The 16,023-nt window shown below is 45.4% G+C and overlaps 1 protein-coding gene across 1 annotated transcript in view; it reads right to left on the reverse strand.

Annotated features, from left to right (window-relative positions):
• The window catches only part of TRIM45 (tripartite motif containing 45), a 57,583-nt gene extending 42,103 nt beyond the window's left edge, over nucleotides 1-15,480 (reverse strand). The window contains exon 1 of the mRNA XM_069945314.1: nucleotides 13,668-15,480. Coding sequence (XP_069801415.1) covers nucleotides 13,668-14,071 — 404 coding nt within the window. The 5' untranslated portion in view covers nucleotides 14,072-15,480. The remainder of the gene's footprint in view (nucleotides 1-13,667) is intronic.
• Nucleotides 15,481-16,023: the final 543 nt, after the last annotated feature.

A 16,023-nucleotide genomic window follows, 5' to 3' on the forward strand; every position in this document is an offset into this window, starting at 1 on the left:
TCATTTCCAAATTTGATGCCCAAGGTGTGTTGGCCATTTAACATCTCCACACCAGATTAACCCCTAGACGACCCTGGACGTAGGGTTACGTCATGGAAGTCTGTCCCCAGACGACCCATGACGTAACCTTACGTCCTGGGTGTTTCTCCCGCTATGAAGCGTGCTCCGGAGCGGAGCGTGCGTCATAGCAGGTGGGGGCCGGCTGCAAACAGCAGCCGGGACCTCACCGGTAATGACACGCTGCAGCGATCGCGCTGCCGCGTGTCATTAACCCCTTAAACGCCGCGACCGTGGCGTTTAAGTGTAAGTGACAGGGGGAGTCCCCTGTCACTTACCGATCGGGACCCCCGCAGTGTGACTGCGGGGGTCCCGATCGGTAAAATGGACCGCCAGAGGTCTCTCACCTGCCTCCGTGCGGTCCGATCGGCGCTGTGTTCTCTGAGCCTGCACAGGCCGGCTCAATGAGCAGATCGCCGATAACACTGATCAATGCGAGGCCTATGGCATAGCAATGATCAGTGTATAAATCAAACTAATCTATGTAAAAGTCCCCCAAAGGGACTTCAAATGTGTAAAAAAAAAAAGGTTCAAAACACTAACACACTACCCCAAAGCCCCTCCCCCAATAAAAGTCTAAATCACCCCCCTTTCCCATTATATAAATAAAACATATAAAAATAAATAAATAGATAAACATATAATATACCGTAACGTGCGTAATTGTCCGATCTATTAAAATATAACAAGCGTCATTGCGACCGGTAAACGGCGTACACGAAAAGAGGGGAAAAAGTGCGCGGATTACCGATTTTATGTTACATTATATATTAAAAAAAATCAATAAAAAGTGATCAAAACGTCCGATCTTCACAAATATGGTATTAATAAAAACTAGAGATCATGGCGGAAAAAATAACACCCCATACAGCCCCATAGGTGAAAAACTAAAACCGTTATAAGCGTCACAATAGGCTCATTTTATTAATATTTAATTGCCAAAAAAAAGGATTTCATAAAAAAATATATATAACATTAGAGAATCTGTGTAACCTGCATATGGTTGTGTTCAGACTGACCTATAGAATAATAGTATCATGTCACTGTTACCATATAGTGCATTACGTAGACACAGGAACCCCCCAAACGTTACCATATTGCATTCTTTTTTGCGATTTCACCAATTTATATCTTCATAAATAATATATTTGGGGTTCCATCATACATAATATATTTGGGGTTCCATCATACATAATATATTTGGGGTTCCATCATACATAATATATTTGGGGTTCCATCATACATAATATATTTGGGGTTCCATCATACATGTTATGGTAAAATGAATGACGCCATTACAAAGTACAACTATTCCTGTAACAAACAAGCACTTACATGGCCCTGTAGATAGAAAACTGAGAGTGCTAGAGCTCTTAGAAGGGGAGGAGGGAAAAACGGAAACACTAAGATCAAAATTTGCGCGGTCCACTGGGTCATTTTGGGCCTGGTCCTCAAAGGGTTAATGGCTCACACCAGTGCACCGTCCAACCCATACCCCAAGAACAGTAGCAACCCTAAAATAATCCCCACGACTATGCTTCAAAAAGTGTGGATTTCACCTTTTGTGAACTATAGCCGTGGGGTTCTATCCCTGGTACCAGTGCCAAGGAACACTACTCACCGTTTTGTGAGCGGGTACTCACTGTTCTTGAGGTATTTTGTGGATATCATGAGAGTAGTGAAATCTTGCACCCCAAATCCCGATGGGGTTCTTCTGTGTGCAAATTATTTCACGCCTTTCATGCAGACACGCGTGGAATAAGGCGGTCTAGGGGGTATATATCACGGAGGCTGCTGTCCTTCAACTGTGATATAAAAAAACACCACAGTTACAAACAGTTGCTGAAAGGCCGGTTATCTTGCCTTATTTACGGGTGACTTTACAATAGGAGGCTTTTTGGGGTTCCCTGCTGGCTAAAATCCACACACATCGTTGGCTGATTTTATGCCACCTTCAGTACTATGGGGCTGGGCGCAAATACCCAGTTCAGCGCAGAACTGCGTATGTCCGGCCGGCACCCTAGTACTGAATGCCATTTGGTGAACGCTATAAAAAGGCCCTGTGGATTTTACTCAGCAGACCCGCAGCCACATGTGAAGGTACCCATAGGGTGAGGTTTTTTGGGGGTGACAAAAGCGAGGGTGGGAGGTCACTCCCATACCCCATCAAGGGTTTTTCCCCTACCCACTTTAAAAGATAAGTCCAGACAGTCAATAACTTTCTGTACCCTTACTTGACCCAGAAACTTATTAATTGACCAGACTTATCCTTTAAGCCAGCTGGTGACAGCACTTAAAAAACACAAAAGCAAACATCCATTGGATTGGACACTACACTCGGTAAGGACATCAAACTGGTGTTAATAAAAAAAAAAAATAAAAAAAATATACATATATATATATATATATATATATATATATATATATATATATATATATACACACACACACATATATACTGTATATATATATATATAAATAGCCATAGGCCCAGATTCAACAGGTTTGACACCAGAATAGTTGCGTCCATTTGTAAAGCAAGTGCCAGTGAGGTGTCAATTTAATAAAAATTGGACAGGTATTTATGGATAATGGAACTGGGGTAAAGCCTTCTTGAATCTGTGCCTTTTTAAATGTCCTTTCTTCACCTCATGGATTCTGTGGGTGAGGTTCTCTGTCTATTTAACCGTATCCTGCTAGACTAACTGTAATGTTAGAGGGTTTATTTTAACGTTGACTGTCCTGTGCTGAACTCTACATCAACATGTTGTCATGTATAAAAAAATATTTGTACAAACGTGCATATCCTTAGCTTCCAACTTCAGTTGTCTGTACTAGGTCCTTCTGGGTCCAAAAGAATACTACTCCTACTAGTGCCCCCACCGTCAATTGTCTATTTGGAAACATACTGGGTGCAATCAAGAGCTGCTGAAGTTGCCATCTCAACTTGTCTGTTCTCAAAAATACTGGCCTGGGTGCAATTGCAGTGTCCCAGAACAGAGTAGTTATTTGTCACTTTGTCTCTGCTCTGGAAAGCTATGGTCCACTGCAAACTTTGTGTATTGTGTCACCCCTCTCAGTATTCAGGTCTGCTATTCCATTCATTTCTTGTATGCATGTTTAGGTATCAGTGCCTAAGGGTATTATGTAGCCCCCCAGTATTCAAGTATAGTACTTCTTATGTATATTTGGTCCTATATGCCTAGTGGTGTGATGATGCAATGGCTGGATGTCACGTGACTGCCCCTGCTTCCATGGTAACCCCAATAGCCGTCGAGCTTTGGCTGGGAATACCATGTGACTTCCTCTCTACCTCATGTCCTGTTTCCCACCTTCAGGGGAACAGGTTGTGTGTTGCTGCTGCTCCGGTGTTACAAGGCCGCAGCCCTGCAGTACCTGCTGCAGCATTACCAGAAGTGTTCCTGGATGTGTTCTATTCTCAAGTTCTCAAGATCCTCATCTATACTTAAGATCTGGGTGCCGATTCTTCAGTCATTCCTCTCCTCATCTTCTCTAATCATCAACAGCAAGTATTCATCTCAGTCTCATTCCGCCCAGCATCTCAACTTCAGTATCACTACTACTTCCATCATTCAGCACGCTACTCTCACAGCCTATTGCAGCATCACCCATTACTCTGCTTTATTCAAGTCTGCCTTATTCCCGGTTGCATCCGGAGAGACTGTTGCTACTAGTTACCACCGTTACAATAAATATACAATTACCGTTGTTTCTAAACCTTGGCATTGGTGTAATTATTGGTGCCCTGACTAAGGACAACGAGGAATCGCATGCCCAGTATCCCCGCATGGTCAGGAGCCCGGTTTCCAGCTGTGACCCCTCGTGCCTAAACCGTGACAACCATCTAGCTAGCAGCTGCCCCGATTCCTGCCCGCAACAACACCTCTCAGCGGAGTGGCCCCTAGGGGCCCGGGCATCGCTCAATCAACTGCTGCCTACTCCTCCTTAACTTGTCTCTTCTCAACAATACTGGCCCGGGTGCGATCAAGTGCTGCCGCATCCTCCTCCGAATTATTATTATTATTATTAATATTTTTTTTATTCACATTTTTTTTCATTATTTTTGAACTTTTTATTTTTTCCACTTTTTTCATTGTCATAGCAACTGCAACTAAACAAAACTTTACCCTATCAGACTCCCACTATTGTAGCTGCAATTATTCAACCATTATTGCAAGGTTCGTTTTAGGTTCGGTTCGGCTGAATCCGAACTTCACGAAAGTTCGCCGGATAGAACCGAACCGAACTTTTCAAAAGTTCGCTCATCCCTAATACACACCCTTCACACTATATATATATATATATATATATATATAGTGTAGGGTGTATATATAGATAGATAGTGTAGTGGGAGTGTAGAGTGTATATATATACACACATACATACATACCCTACACTCCCACTAAACTATATATATATATATATATATATATATATATATATATTCAAACATTTTATTGAGTTTTCACATAATATAACATTGGTACTGAAGAAAAGTATCAGTAGCAGTATAAATTCACGTATATACATAACTAATAAAACAAGGCCGACAACAATAACTAAATCCTACTCCACTTATACATAGAATGTAGATAGTAGATATATGGTGCTATTTATTACAAGAATATAGAGTACAATTCAAAGCAAAGTCTACAAGAATGGATCTAGGGTGCCGGCAGCCGACATCTTATATTACCAGGTGGTTGAGGTAAAGTGAGACATGATAGGGCGTCTTTCAGCCTGCGAGAAGCCATGGATAAGGAATAGTTTCCATTTCTTAAAGAAGGAAGCTGTAATGGCCTCCTTATTGCGTACAGTGTCCAGCATCTCCCAGTGCAAGGTTTCCTTTAGAATAGAGGTCAGTTCCGAAATAGTCGGTAGGCTAGGCTGTAGCCAATGGTGTAATAAACATTGAAGGGCTAGTAATAGGGTGAGATGTACCGCGGGGGGGATAGGATGGTGCGACGTGGGATCAGCCACAGGTTCAGGGTCACCATGAAATATATAAGTTATCGGATCTAAAGGAACCGTAAGTGACCACACGTCATGTATAAAGGATTTTACTAGGAGCCAATAGGATTGTACTGAGTCACAAAGCCACAGACAATGGAAGAGCTCTGCCCGCGGCTCATTACATTTAGGACATTTTTTAAGATAATGTTCCAGAGAGTAGGTAAAGGAACGGTCACAGGCGTATATCGCTTTATGGAGGATTCGGAAATGAAGTTCCCTGAGCTTTACACTAGGAGTTGCTGTATGGACTGAATGAATCCCTTTAAGTAGTTTATTTTCTTAATTGTCTGAGGTCAGGACAGACGACCATTTCTTCAGAAAAGGAGGAGAAGACTTATTAATGGAAACCGAGCAGAGGAGGTGGTAGAGTTGTGATAGGGGTAAGGGTGCAGGTAGGGAAATACTAAGGCTATGGAATTGTCCAGGTTTTTCGGCGGATGCAATAGAGGAAACGCGATTTAGAATGAATTTTCGTATTCGGGTGTAATTTCTAAGTTGGTCTGAGGGCAGGTCGTATTTTATCTGGGTCTCAGACCAAGACAGAAATGTTCCGTTTTCTAGGTCTAATAAATGGCCGAGATGGTGGATCTGTTTCTGTTTCCATATGGAGAAGTCAGAGGTGATGGATCCTTGTGGAAAAGAAGGGGAGGACCATAAAGGGAAGAACTTAGATAAGCGGAAAGGCAGATTGTACAATTTATGTATATGTTTCCAGGATGCTATAGTGTCTCGGAGGAGGATGTTTTGTTTCAGGAGAGGAGGTAGCTCAGAGATTGTAGAGTGTAAGAGAGCGGATAGGGACCAGGGACGGACCAGGAAAGATTCTAAGGTGGAGTTACAGAAGTAGGAGGTCTCTGATGTGTCTGCACATGGCAGCTAGGTTATATAGACGTATATTAGGTAACTCAGGGATTGTAGAGTGTAAGAGAGCAGGTAGGGACCAGGGAGGATTCTAAGGTGGAGTTACAGAAGTAGGAGGTCTCTGATGTGTCTGTACATGGCAGCTAGGTTATATAGACGTATATTAGGTAACTCAGGGATTGTAGAATGTAAGAGAGCAGGTAGGGACCAGGGACGGACCAGGGAGGATTCTAAGGTGGAGTTAGAGAAATAGGAGGTCTCTGATGTGTCTGCACATGGCAGCTAGGTTATACAGACGTATATTAGGTAACTCAGAGATTGTAGAGTGTAAGAGTGCGGATAGGGACCAGGGACGGACCAGGGAGGATTCTAAGGTGGAGTTAGAGAAATAGGAGGTCTCTGATGTGTCTGCACATGGCAGCTAGGTTATATAGACGTATATTAGGTAACTCCGAGATTGTAGAGTGTAAGAGAGCGGGTAGGGACCAGGGAGGATTCTAAGGTGGAGTTAGAGAAATAGGAGGTCTCTGATGTGTCTGTACATGGCAGCTAGGTTATACAGACGTATATTAGGTAATTGGGCGCCACCCTTGATTGATGACATACATAGGGTATCATAGGCTATACGGGGACGTTTAGATCTCCAGATGAAGTTAGTAAAGAGGGATCTGAGTTTTGTGACGTCTTTATGTGTAATGAGGAGTGGGATCATTTGCATTGGGTAGAGCAGTTTAGCGAAAGACATCATCTTAATTAATTGTATGCGTCCTAGAATAGATAGGGGAAGGTCTTTCCATTTATCTAATTCATTTTCTATTTTTTTAAACAGAGGGAAGTAGTTAAGAGAATAGACAGAAGAGGAAGAATGGCCGATCTTAATGCCTAGATAGGTGAGGTAATGTTTGGCTACAGTGACTCCTTCAGGGTAGTTGTCTTGGGATAGATGTGGGAGCAGAGGTAAAAGGTCACATTTTGAAGCATTGATTCTAAAACCAGTGAATGATTTGAAAAATCGAAAAAATTTTAACATTTTGGGAATGTCTATATGTGGATGTTCTAAGAATATTAGAGTGTCATCAGCAAAACATAATACCTTTGCTTCTACATCTCCCACTCCCATTGAATTCTGGAGAAGTTAGAAGATATTGGATAAGGGGTTCTAGTGCTAGATTAAATAAGAGGGGTGACATGGGGCAGCCCTGCCGTCTACCTTTACAAATGGGGAAGAAATCGGATAGAAAGCCAGGAGTGTGTATACGGGCTTTAGGGTGTCTATAAATATTAGAGAGTGCGGAAAGGTCCCACAATACCGAAGCTGGTTAAGGCCATGTCCAACCATTCCCAATTAAGCCTTCTCGGCGTCAATAGTGAGCAGCCCAGGTGAATGAGTGGGGTGAAGCCACTAAAGCCGTCAGGGCCAGGGGTTTTGTGATTGTGTAAGGAAGAGATAGTCCGTGAGATGTCAGAAGTGACAGGGGCATTCAGGAGATTTAGAGTCTTGGTCTAATTTAGGAAGATTTAAGGACGCTAAGAAATCTTTGGCTTTTTAATGGTCCATGGGATCAGGGGAGTATAAGTCATTATATATATATATATATATATATATATATATATATATATATATATATTATACCCTACACTCCCCCTACACTATCTATATACACACCCACACACTATATATATATTTATGCCTTTGTGCCTTATGTATTTATTATGTTTACACTTGTACGCCCATTATGCTAATAGTCACTGGGTGGGCTGGACACACTAATGAAGAGAATATTTAAACCTGAACAATTCTGAGAGGGAATTGAAACGTTGCATCTTTGTATTATTTGCAATTTGCAATAAACCACTAGTTTTTCACTTATGCTGGAGTGCTTGGAACTTTCATTTTGTATCTATCTATCTCCTATCTATCTATCTATCTATCTCCTATCTATCTATCTCCTATCTATCTATCTCCTATCTATCTATTATCTATCTATCTATCTATCTCCTATCTATCTCCTATCTATCTATCTATCTATCTATCTATCTATCTATCTATCTCCTATCGATCATCTATCTATCTATCTATCTATCTATCTATCTATCTATCTCCTATCTATCTATCTCCTATCTATCTATCTCCTATCTATCTCCTATCTATCATCTATCTATCTATCTCCAACTATAGAGATAGTAGTTAGATAGATAGATAGATAGATAGATAGGAGATAGATAATAGATAGATAGATAGATAGATAGATAGATAGGAGATAGATAGATAGGAGATAGATAGGAGATAGATAGATAGATAGATAGATAGATAGATAGATAGATAGGAGATATATAGGAGATAGGTAGGTAGGTAGGTAGGTAGATAGACAGACAGGTAGGAGATAGGTAGGTAGGTAGGTAGGTAGGTAGATAGACTATCTACCTATCTAAGTAAAGCCCCCCTGTGTACCAGAAAAATAGACAAGCATACTGACATGGCAGCACAGCAGTGGCTTTCTCCCCAGTAGTGGCTATATGTACACCTCACACACAGCTCCCAGCCCCCGCAGCTCCTATCTCCAGTCCTGCGGCCCCTGCACTCTCTTCTCTCCTGCTTGTCCCAGACAGGTGACCTCATCAGCAGCGAGGAGAAGATAAGCAGGGGAGAAGATAAGCAGGGGAGAAGATAAGCCAGTGCCGCGGGGCTGGAGATAAGAGCTTCGGGGGCTGGGCGGTATGTGAGCTGCCCGCTCAGGGCTTTGAAAGGGACAGAGCATGTGACCTGTCAGTGGCCACTGACTGATACTGAAGGCCGCAGCTGCTGAGTGTCAGATGGCCTTCAGTGTCAGTCAGTGGTCAGTGTGTGGCAGCAGCGGCGGCACCCCCCTCCCACATGTAACTGCGGCACCCCCCAGGGACCCCTCACTATGTCCAACACCCTCCCTGTCAGCTAGCCTCCCCCACCATCCCTCGTGAAGCACATACTTACTAAAGTTCTGTGCTTCAGCCCTCCAGCGTCTCCTTCCATCTGTGCAGACATCACTCCTCTGCTCCGCGAGGGAGCGCAGGGGATGAGAGAGACCTCTAGTGACCAGAGGCAGAATGCAGCTTCCGGCCACTAGAGGGAGCAGTGCACAGCCCGCATCTGCGAGCGCTCCATCAGGAGCTGACGCAGTTAAAGGGACAGGTATGTTTTGGGAAGCGGGACACAAGGGGGCCGTTCCGGGACAGCGGGACAGGACCCCAAAATCGGGACTGTCCCACTGAATCCGGGATGGTTGGGAGGTATGCATAAAGTACACTGCGAAACCAGAAAAAAATTCAAACTGTGGTGAAATTGAAAAAAAAAAAAAGCATTTCTTTTATTTGTGGGGATTGTGTTTTTACGCCATCCGCCCTGGGGTAAAACTGTTGTTACGATTAAAACGATATGTAACATGTATAACTTATATTGTATCTGATGGCCGATAAAAAATTCAAACCATTGTTAACAAATATACGTTCCTTACAATCGCTCCATTCCCAGGCTTAGGGCCCTATTCCACCGGACGATTATCGTTAGCATAATCGTTAACGATTAACGATCTCAAACGACCGCTATTGCGAAAGACCTGAAAACGTTCACTCATTTCCATGGAACGATAATCGTTACTTATGATCGTAATTGCGATCGTTTCTTCTTCCGTATTTCTTCGCTATTGCGTTCGTATCTATTGCGAACGACCGAACGATGTCTTATTCAATGCGAACGATTTGCGAACGTTTTGCGAACGAGCAACGATAAAAATAGGTCCAGGTCTTATAAAGCGATCAACGATTTCTCGTTCGGTCGTTAATCGTTACTGCATTTCAACCGAACGATTATCGTTTAGATTCGAACGATTTAACGATAATCTGAACGATAATCGTCCGGTGGAATAGGGCCCTTATAGCGCTTTTATCCTTTGGTCTATGGGGCCGTGTCAGGTGTCATTTTTTGCGCCATGATGTGATCTTTCTATCGGTACCTTGATTGCGCATATACGACTTTTTGATCGCTTTTTATTACAATTTTTCTGGATTTGATGCGACCAAAAATGCGCAATTTTGCACTTTGGGATTTTTTTGCACTGACGCCGTTTACCGTACGAGATCATGAATGTGATTAATTAATAGTTCAGGCGATTACGCACGCGGCGATAGCAAACATGTTTATTTATTTATTTATTTTTATTTATAACCTGGGAAAAGGGGGGTGATTCAGACTTTTATTAGGGGAGGGGGATTTTACTATTAACAACACTTTTTTTTTTTTTTACACAGATACTAGAAGCCCCCCTGGGGTTAGGGTTATTCCCCCCTGGGGTTAGGGTTATTCCCCCCTGGGGTTAGGGTTATCCCCCCCTGGGGTTAGGGTTATTCCCCCCTGGGGTTAGGGTTATTCCCCTGGGGTTAGGGTTATTCCCCCCCTGGGGTTAGGGTTATTCCCCCCTGGGGTTGGGGTTATTCCCCCCTGGGGTTAGGGTTATTCCCCCTGGGGTTAGGGTTATTCCCCCCTGGGGTTAGGGTTATTCCCCCTGGGGTTAGGGTTATTCCCCCTGGGGTTAGGGTTATTTCCCCCTGGGGTTAGGGTTATTCCCCCTGGGGTTAGGGTTATTCCCCCCCCGGGGTTAGGGTTATTCCCCCCCTGGGGTTAGGGTTATTCCCCCTGGGGTTAGGGTTATTCCCCCTGGGGTTAGGGTTATTTCCCCCTGGGGTTAGGGTTATTCCCCCTGGGGTTAGGGTTATTCCCCCTGGGGTTAGGGTTATTTCCCCCTGGGGTTAGGGTTATTCCCCCCCTGGGGTTAGGGTTATTCCCCCCCTGGGGTTAGGGTTATTTCCCCCTGGGGTTAGGGTTATTTCCCCCTGGGGTTAGGGTAATTCCCTCCTGGGGTTAGGGTTATTTCCCCCTGGGGTTAGGGTTATTTCCCCCTGGGGTTAGGGTTATTTCCCCCTGGGGTTAGGGTTATTTCCCCCTGGGGTTAGGGTTATACCCCCCCTGGGGTTAGGGTTATTTCCCCCTGGGGTTAGGGTTATTCCCCCTGGGGTTAGGGTTAGGGTCCCCGGCCGGCACAACACACGGAGATCGCTCCTCCGGGACAACGTCTCGGAGGAACGATCTCCCCCACTAGACACCAGGGAACGGATGCCTCCGGTAACTTTGACAGCTGCCTCCGATTACCTTATTAGGGGGCACGGCGATCGGCGCGGGCGGCGGGGAATCAGTGGCGCGATAGTAAGTTTGATGCCGGGAGGAGGAGGGGGAGCGGCGGGGGGCATGAAAAGCAGCCCCTGTGTGAGTGGCGGCGGCGGTGATAGGGATAGCACAGGTACTACTCCCCCATTATCTGCAGATAATGGGGGAGTAGTACTTTGTATATGTTCCCAGCACCGAGCAGGGAGGGGGAAGGTAGATGGCACTTCTCTCCCTTCCTGCTCGGTGCCCAGCAAATCTATTCATTGAATACATTTATGGGATACTTTGGGGAGCAAGGACACTTTCTCCCCAAAGTATTCTATAAATGTATTCATGAAGTCACAAAAGTACAGTACATAACATTACATTACATACACTGTAATTCCTATGGAGTGTCCAGCAGGGGCGCACTATATATAGAAGTCAATGGTACTCATTGACGTCTATATATAGAGCGCCCCCTGCTGGACACTCCATAGGAATTACACCTTTCATCGTGACGTCACTGCTTCTGAGAGAATTCTAACACTTCCTGATACACTAAATTAAGGGAAATAGCAGTATAGGAGCATTTCCCAGAATTAATGTACATTAAAAAATTGTATAACTTTCCATAAGTAATAACATATAAAAAAATAATTTTGGCCGGACTTCTCCTTTAATGTTATATGGGAGGGGGCAATGTACTGTTGGGGAGCGCACAGCAAGGGGGCTATATACTATTGGGGAGAGCACACGGGGGGCACACAGCAAGGGGGCTATATACCATTGGGGGGCACACAGCAAGAGGGCTATATACTATTGGGGAGAGCACACGGGGGGCGCACAGCAAGGGGGCTATATACCATTGGGGGGCACACAGCAAGAGGGCTATATACCATTGGGGGGCACACAGCAAGAGGGCTATATACTATTGGGGAGAGCACACGGTGGGCGCACAGCAAGGGGGCTATATACCATTGGGGGGCACACAGCAAGAGGGCTATATACTATTGGGGAGAGCACACGGTGGGCGCACAGCAAGGGTGCTATATACTATTGGGGGGGCGCACAGCAAGGGGGGCTATATACTATTGGGGAGAGCACACAGCAAGGGGGCTATATACTATTGGGGAGAGCACACGGTGGGCGCACAGCAAGGGGGCTATATACTATTGGGGGGGCGCACAGCAAGGGGGGCTATATACTATTGGGGAGAGCACACAGCAAGGGGGCTATATACTATTGGGGAGAGCACACGGCGGGGCACACAGCAAGGGGACTGTATACTATTGGGGAGAGCACACGGCAGGGCGCACAGCAAGGGGGCTATATACTGTTGGGGGAGAGCACAGGGGGGCTATATACTATTGGGGAGAGCACAGGGGGGCTATATACTATTGGGAGAGAGCACAGGGGGGCTATATACTATTGGGAGAGCGCACAGGGGGGACTATATATTATTGGGGGAGCGCACAGGGGGTCTATATACTACAGGGGAGCACACGGGGGCTATATACTACTGGGGAGCTCACAGGGGGGCTAAATACTTATGGGGATAGCAAACAGGGGGGCTATATACTTATGGGGATAGCAAACAGGGGGGCTATATACTACTTGGGTAGCACACAGGGGGGTGTATATACTACTAGGGAGAACGCACTGGGGGGCTATATACTACTGGGGGAGCACACGGGGGGTCTATATACTAATGGGGGAGAGTGCACAGGAGGGCTGTATATAACTGGAGGAGCACCTGAGGGTCTATATACTACAGGGACACCTTAAAACTATGGAGGCACAGAGGGGTGTAACTATGTAGGGGTACAGAGGGGTGTAACTACTGTATAGGGGTACAAGGGACCTAACTACTGGATGTGTTGGAGCCTAAGATATTTGTCTGGCAGATTCTGGAGAGAAGATTCACAGCCGGGAGAAGACTTCAAGGTGGCCCAGGCTGGATGGAGAGAAAAAGAAAAGGTGACAGACTCTGATCGGAGAAGACGCCCCCTGTGAGTCACTGGATGTAACTGCACTCTGTTATAGGGTCTGTAGTGAAGGGGTCATGATGTGGCGGTATTATGTATTGGTATCATTGGTGATATAATGTAATATGTAATCACTGTATGGTGGAAATAGTGTTATAAGGAAACCACTGTATGTATTGGGGCTCTTAATACAGTGTGGGGGCAAATTCAGTACATTATACCATGGGCCCACCAATGTATTAAATCGGCCCTGTATACACCCTACTCTCTATATATATATATATATATATATATATATATATATATATATATATATATATAGCCTGCACTCCCCCTACACTATATACACACACACTACACTATATATACACACTCTACGCTATGCACCTATATATCCGAATAATAAACCTATCTATATACCTATGGGATTATCACCAGAAAAGCAATGGAGAAAAAGCAGGAAGCAACATAAAACAGTTAGGTATATAGGTATATAGATGTGGCCTGCAGTATGGGGTATACGGATACATACGACGTCTGTATTCTCTTACCTGTGTGCTGTGCAGCAGAACTGGCACATGGTGACCCGGCAGTCCTGGCATCGCCTCTCTCCCTTTTTGTCTCCACACAGATCACATGGTATCTGGTCCCCGCCGCAACGCAGCCGCTCCAGCAGCACCTCGGTCTGTGCCAGCAGGTCTGGTAACAGATCCCCCATCCCCCCCCGGGGCAGGGAGACCTCAGCGTCACACACCGGGCACAGGACGCTCTGCCTGCTCCCCAGTATCTGCCCGCGCTCCAGAGTGCTGAAGGGTTCTAGGCTGTGGAGGCAGCGGATACACAGGGTGTGCAGACAGGGCAGTACCCGGGGGTCCGAGAACAAATCCCCGCACTGCGGACAGCGAGACGGATAGGTGACTGCTGCCATATGCTCCGCCCGCCTGCTCTGCGCCATCAGTGCCAAGAGATCCCGACTGGCGGAAAGGTCCAGATCCAGAGCACAGATCTAGACTGCAAGGAGCTCAGGAGGGTGTGTGGTCCCAAAGTGTTCCGGAGTATCCTGGAGTATCCTAGAGTGTGCTGGAGTGTCCAGGACCATACCGGAGTGTCCCGGAGTATCCTAGACTATGCTGGAGTGTCCCGAGTATCCTGGAGTATCCTAGAGTATCCTAGACTATGCTGGAGTGTCCCGGAGTATCCTAGACTATGCTGGAGTGTCCCGAGTATCCTGGAGTATCCTAGAGTATCCTAGACTATGCTGGAGTGTCCCGGAGTATCCTAGACTATGCTGGAGTGTCCCGGAGTATCCTAGACTATGCTGGAGTGTCCCGGAGTATCCTAGACTATGCTGGAGTGTCCCGGAGTATCCTAGACTATGCTGGAGTGTCCCGGAGTATCCTAGACTATGCTGGAGTGTCCCGGAGTATCCTGGAGTATCCTAGACTATGCTGGAGTATCCTGGAGTATCCTAGAGTATCCTGGAGTACCCTAGACTATGCTGGAGTATCCTAGAGTATCCTAGACTATGCTGGAGTATCCTAGAGTATCCTAGACTATGCTGGAGTATCCTGGAGTATCCTAGACTATGCTGGAGTGTCCTGGAGTATCCTAGACTATGCCGGAGTGTCCTGGAGTATCCTGGAGTACCCTAGACTATGCTGGAGTATCCTGGAGTATCCTAGAGTATCCTGGAGTACCCTAGACTATGCTGGAGTATCCTAGAGTATCCTAGACTATGCTGGAGTGTCCTGGAGTATCCTAGACTATGCTGGAGTATCCTGGAGTATCCTAGAGTATGCTGGAGTATCCTAGAGTATGCTGGAGTATCCTAGAGTATGCTGGAGTATCCTGGACTATGCTGTAGTGTCTTGGAGTGTCTCGGAGTATCCTAGACTATGCCGGAGTGACCCGGAGAATCCTGGACTATGCTGTAGTGTCCTGGAGTATCCTAGAGTATCCTGGAGTGTCCTAGAGTATGCCGGAGTGTCCCCGAGTATCCTGGAGTGTCCCGGAGTATCCTAGAGTATGCCGGAGTGTCCCGGACTATGCCGGAGTGTCCCGGAGTGTCCTAGAGTATGCCGGAGTGTCCCGGACTATGCCGGAGTGTCCCCGAGTATCCTGGAGTGTGCCAGATTATACCGAAGTGTCCCTGAGAATACCCGACCTCAGTGCTCCCAGGAAGGAATGTGCAGAGCGGCCGAGCACAGAGGGGGAGGAGGCCGAACAGAGAAAACATTCCTGGGATTCCACATCCCCCTATGGAGGAGGAGACTGGCCTGCACATAGCTACCTGCACACCCCTATATAATACACTGCTGTATACCTACAGAGAATGGGGATATATACACACTCATACAGGGGGATAATAAGTATATAATACACTGCTGTATACCTACAGAGAATGGGGATATATACACACTCATACAGGAGGATAATAAGTATATAATACACTGCTGTATACCTACACAGAATGGGGAGATATATACACTCATACAGGAGGATAATAAGTATATAATACACTGCTGTATACCTACACAGAATGGGGAGATATATACACACTCATACAGGAGGATAATAAGTATATAATACACTGCTGTATACCTACACAGAATGAGGATATATATACACACTCATACAGGAGGATAATAAGTATATAATACACTGCTGTATACCTACACAGAATGGGGATATATACACACTCATACAGGAGGAGGATAATAAGTATATACTACACTGCTGTATACCTACACAGAATGGGGAGATATATACACACTCATACAGGAGGGGGATAATAAGTATATAATACACTGCTGTATACCTACACAGAATGGGGATATATACACACTCATACAGGAGGATAATAAGTATATAATACACTGCTGTATATCTACACAGAATGGGGACATA

The sequence above is a fragment of the Dendropsophus ebraccatus genome, chromosome 11, assembly GCF_027789765.1.
Source record: "Dendropsophus ebraccatus isolate aDenEbr1 chromosome 11, aDenEbr1.pat, whole genome shotgun sequence".
Classification (NCBI taxonomy): Eukaryota; Metazoa; Chordata; class Amphibia; order Anura; family Hylidae; genus Dendropsophus; species Dendropsophus ebraccatus.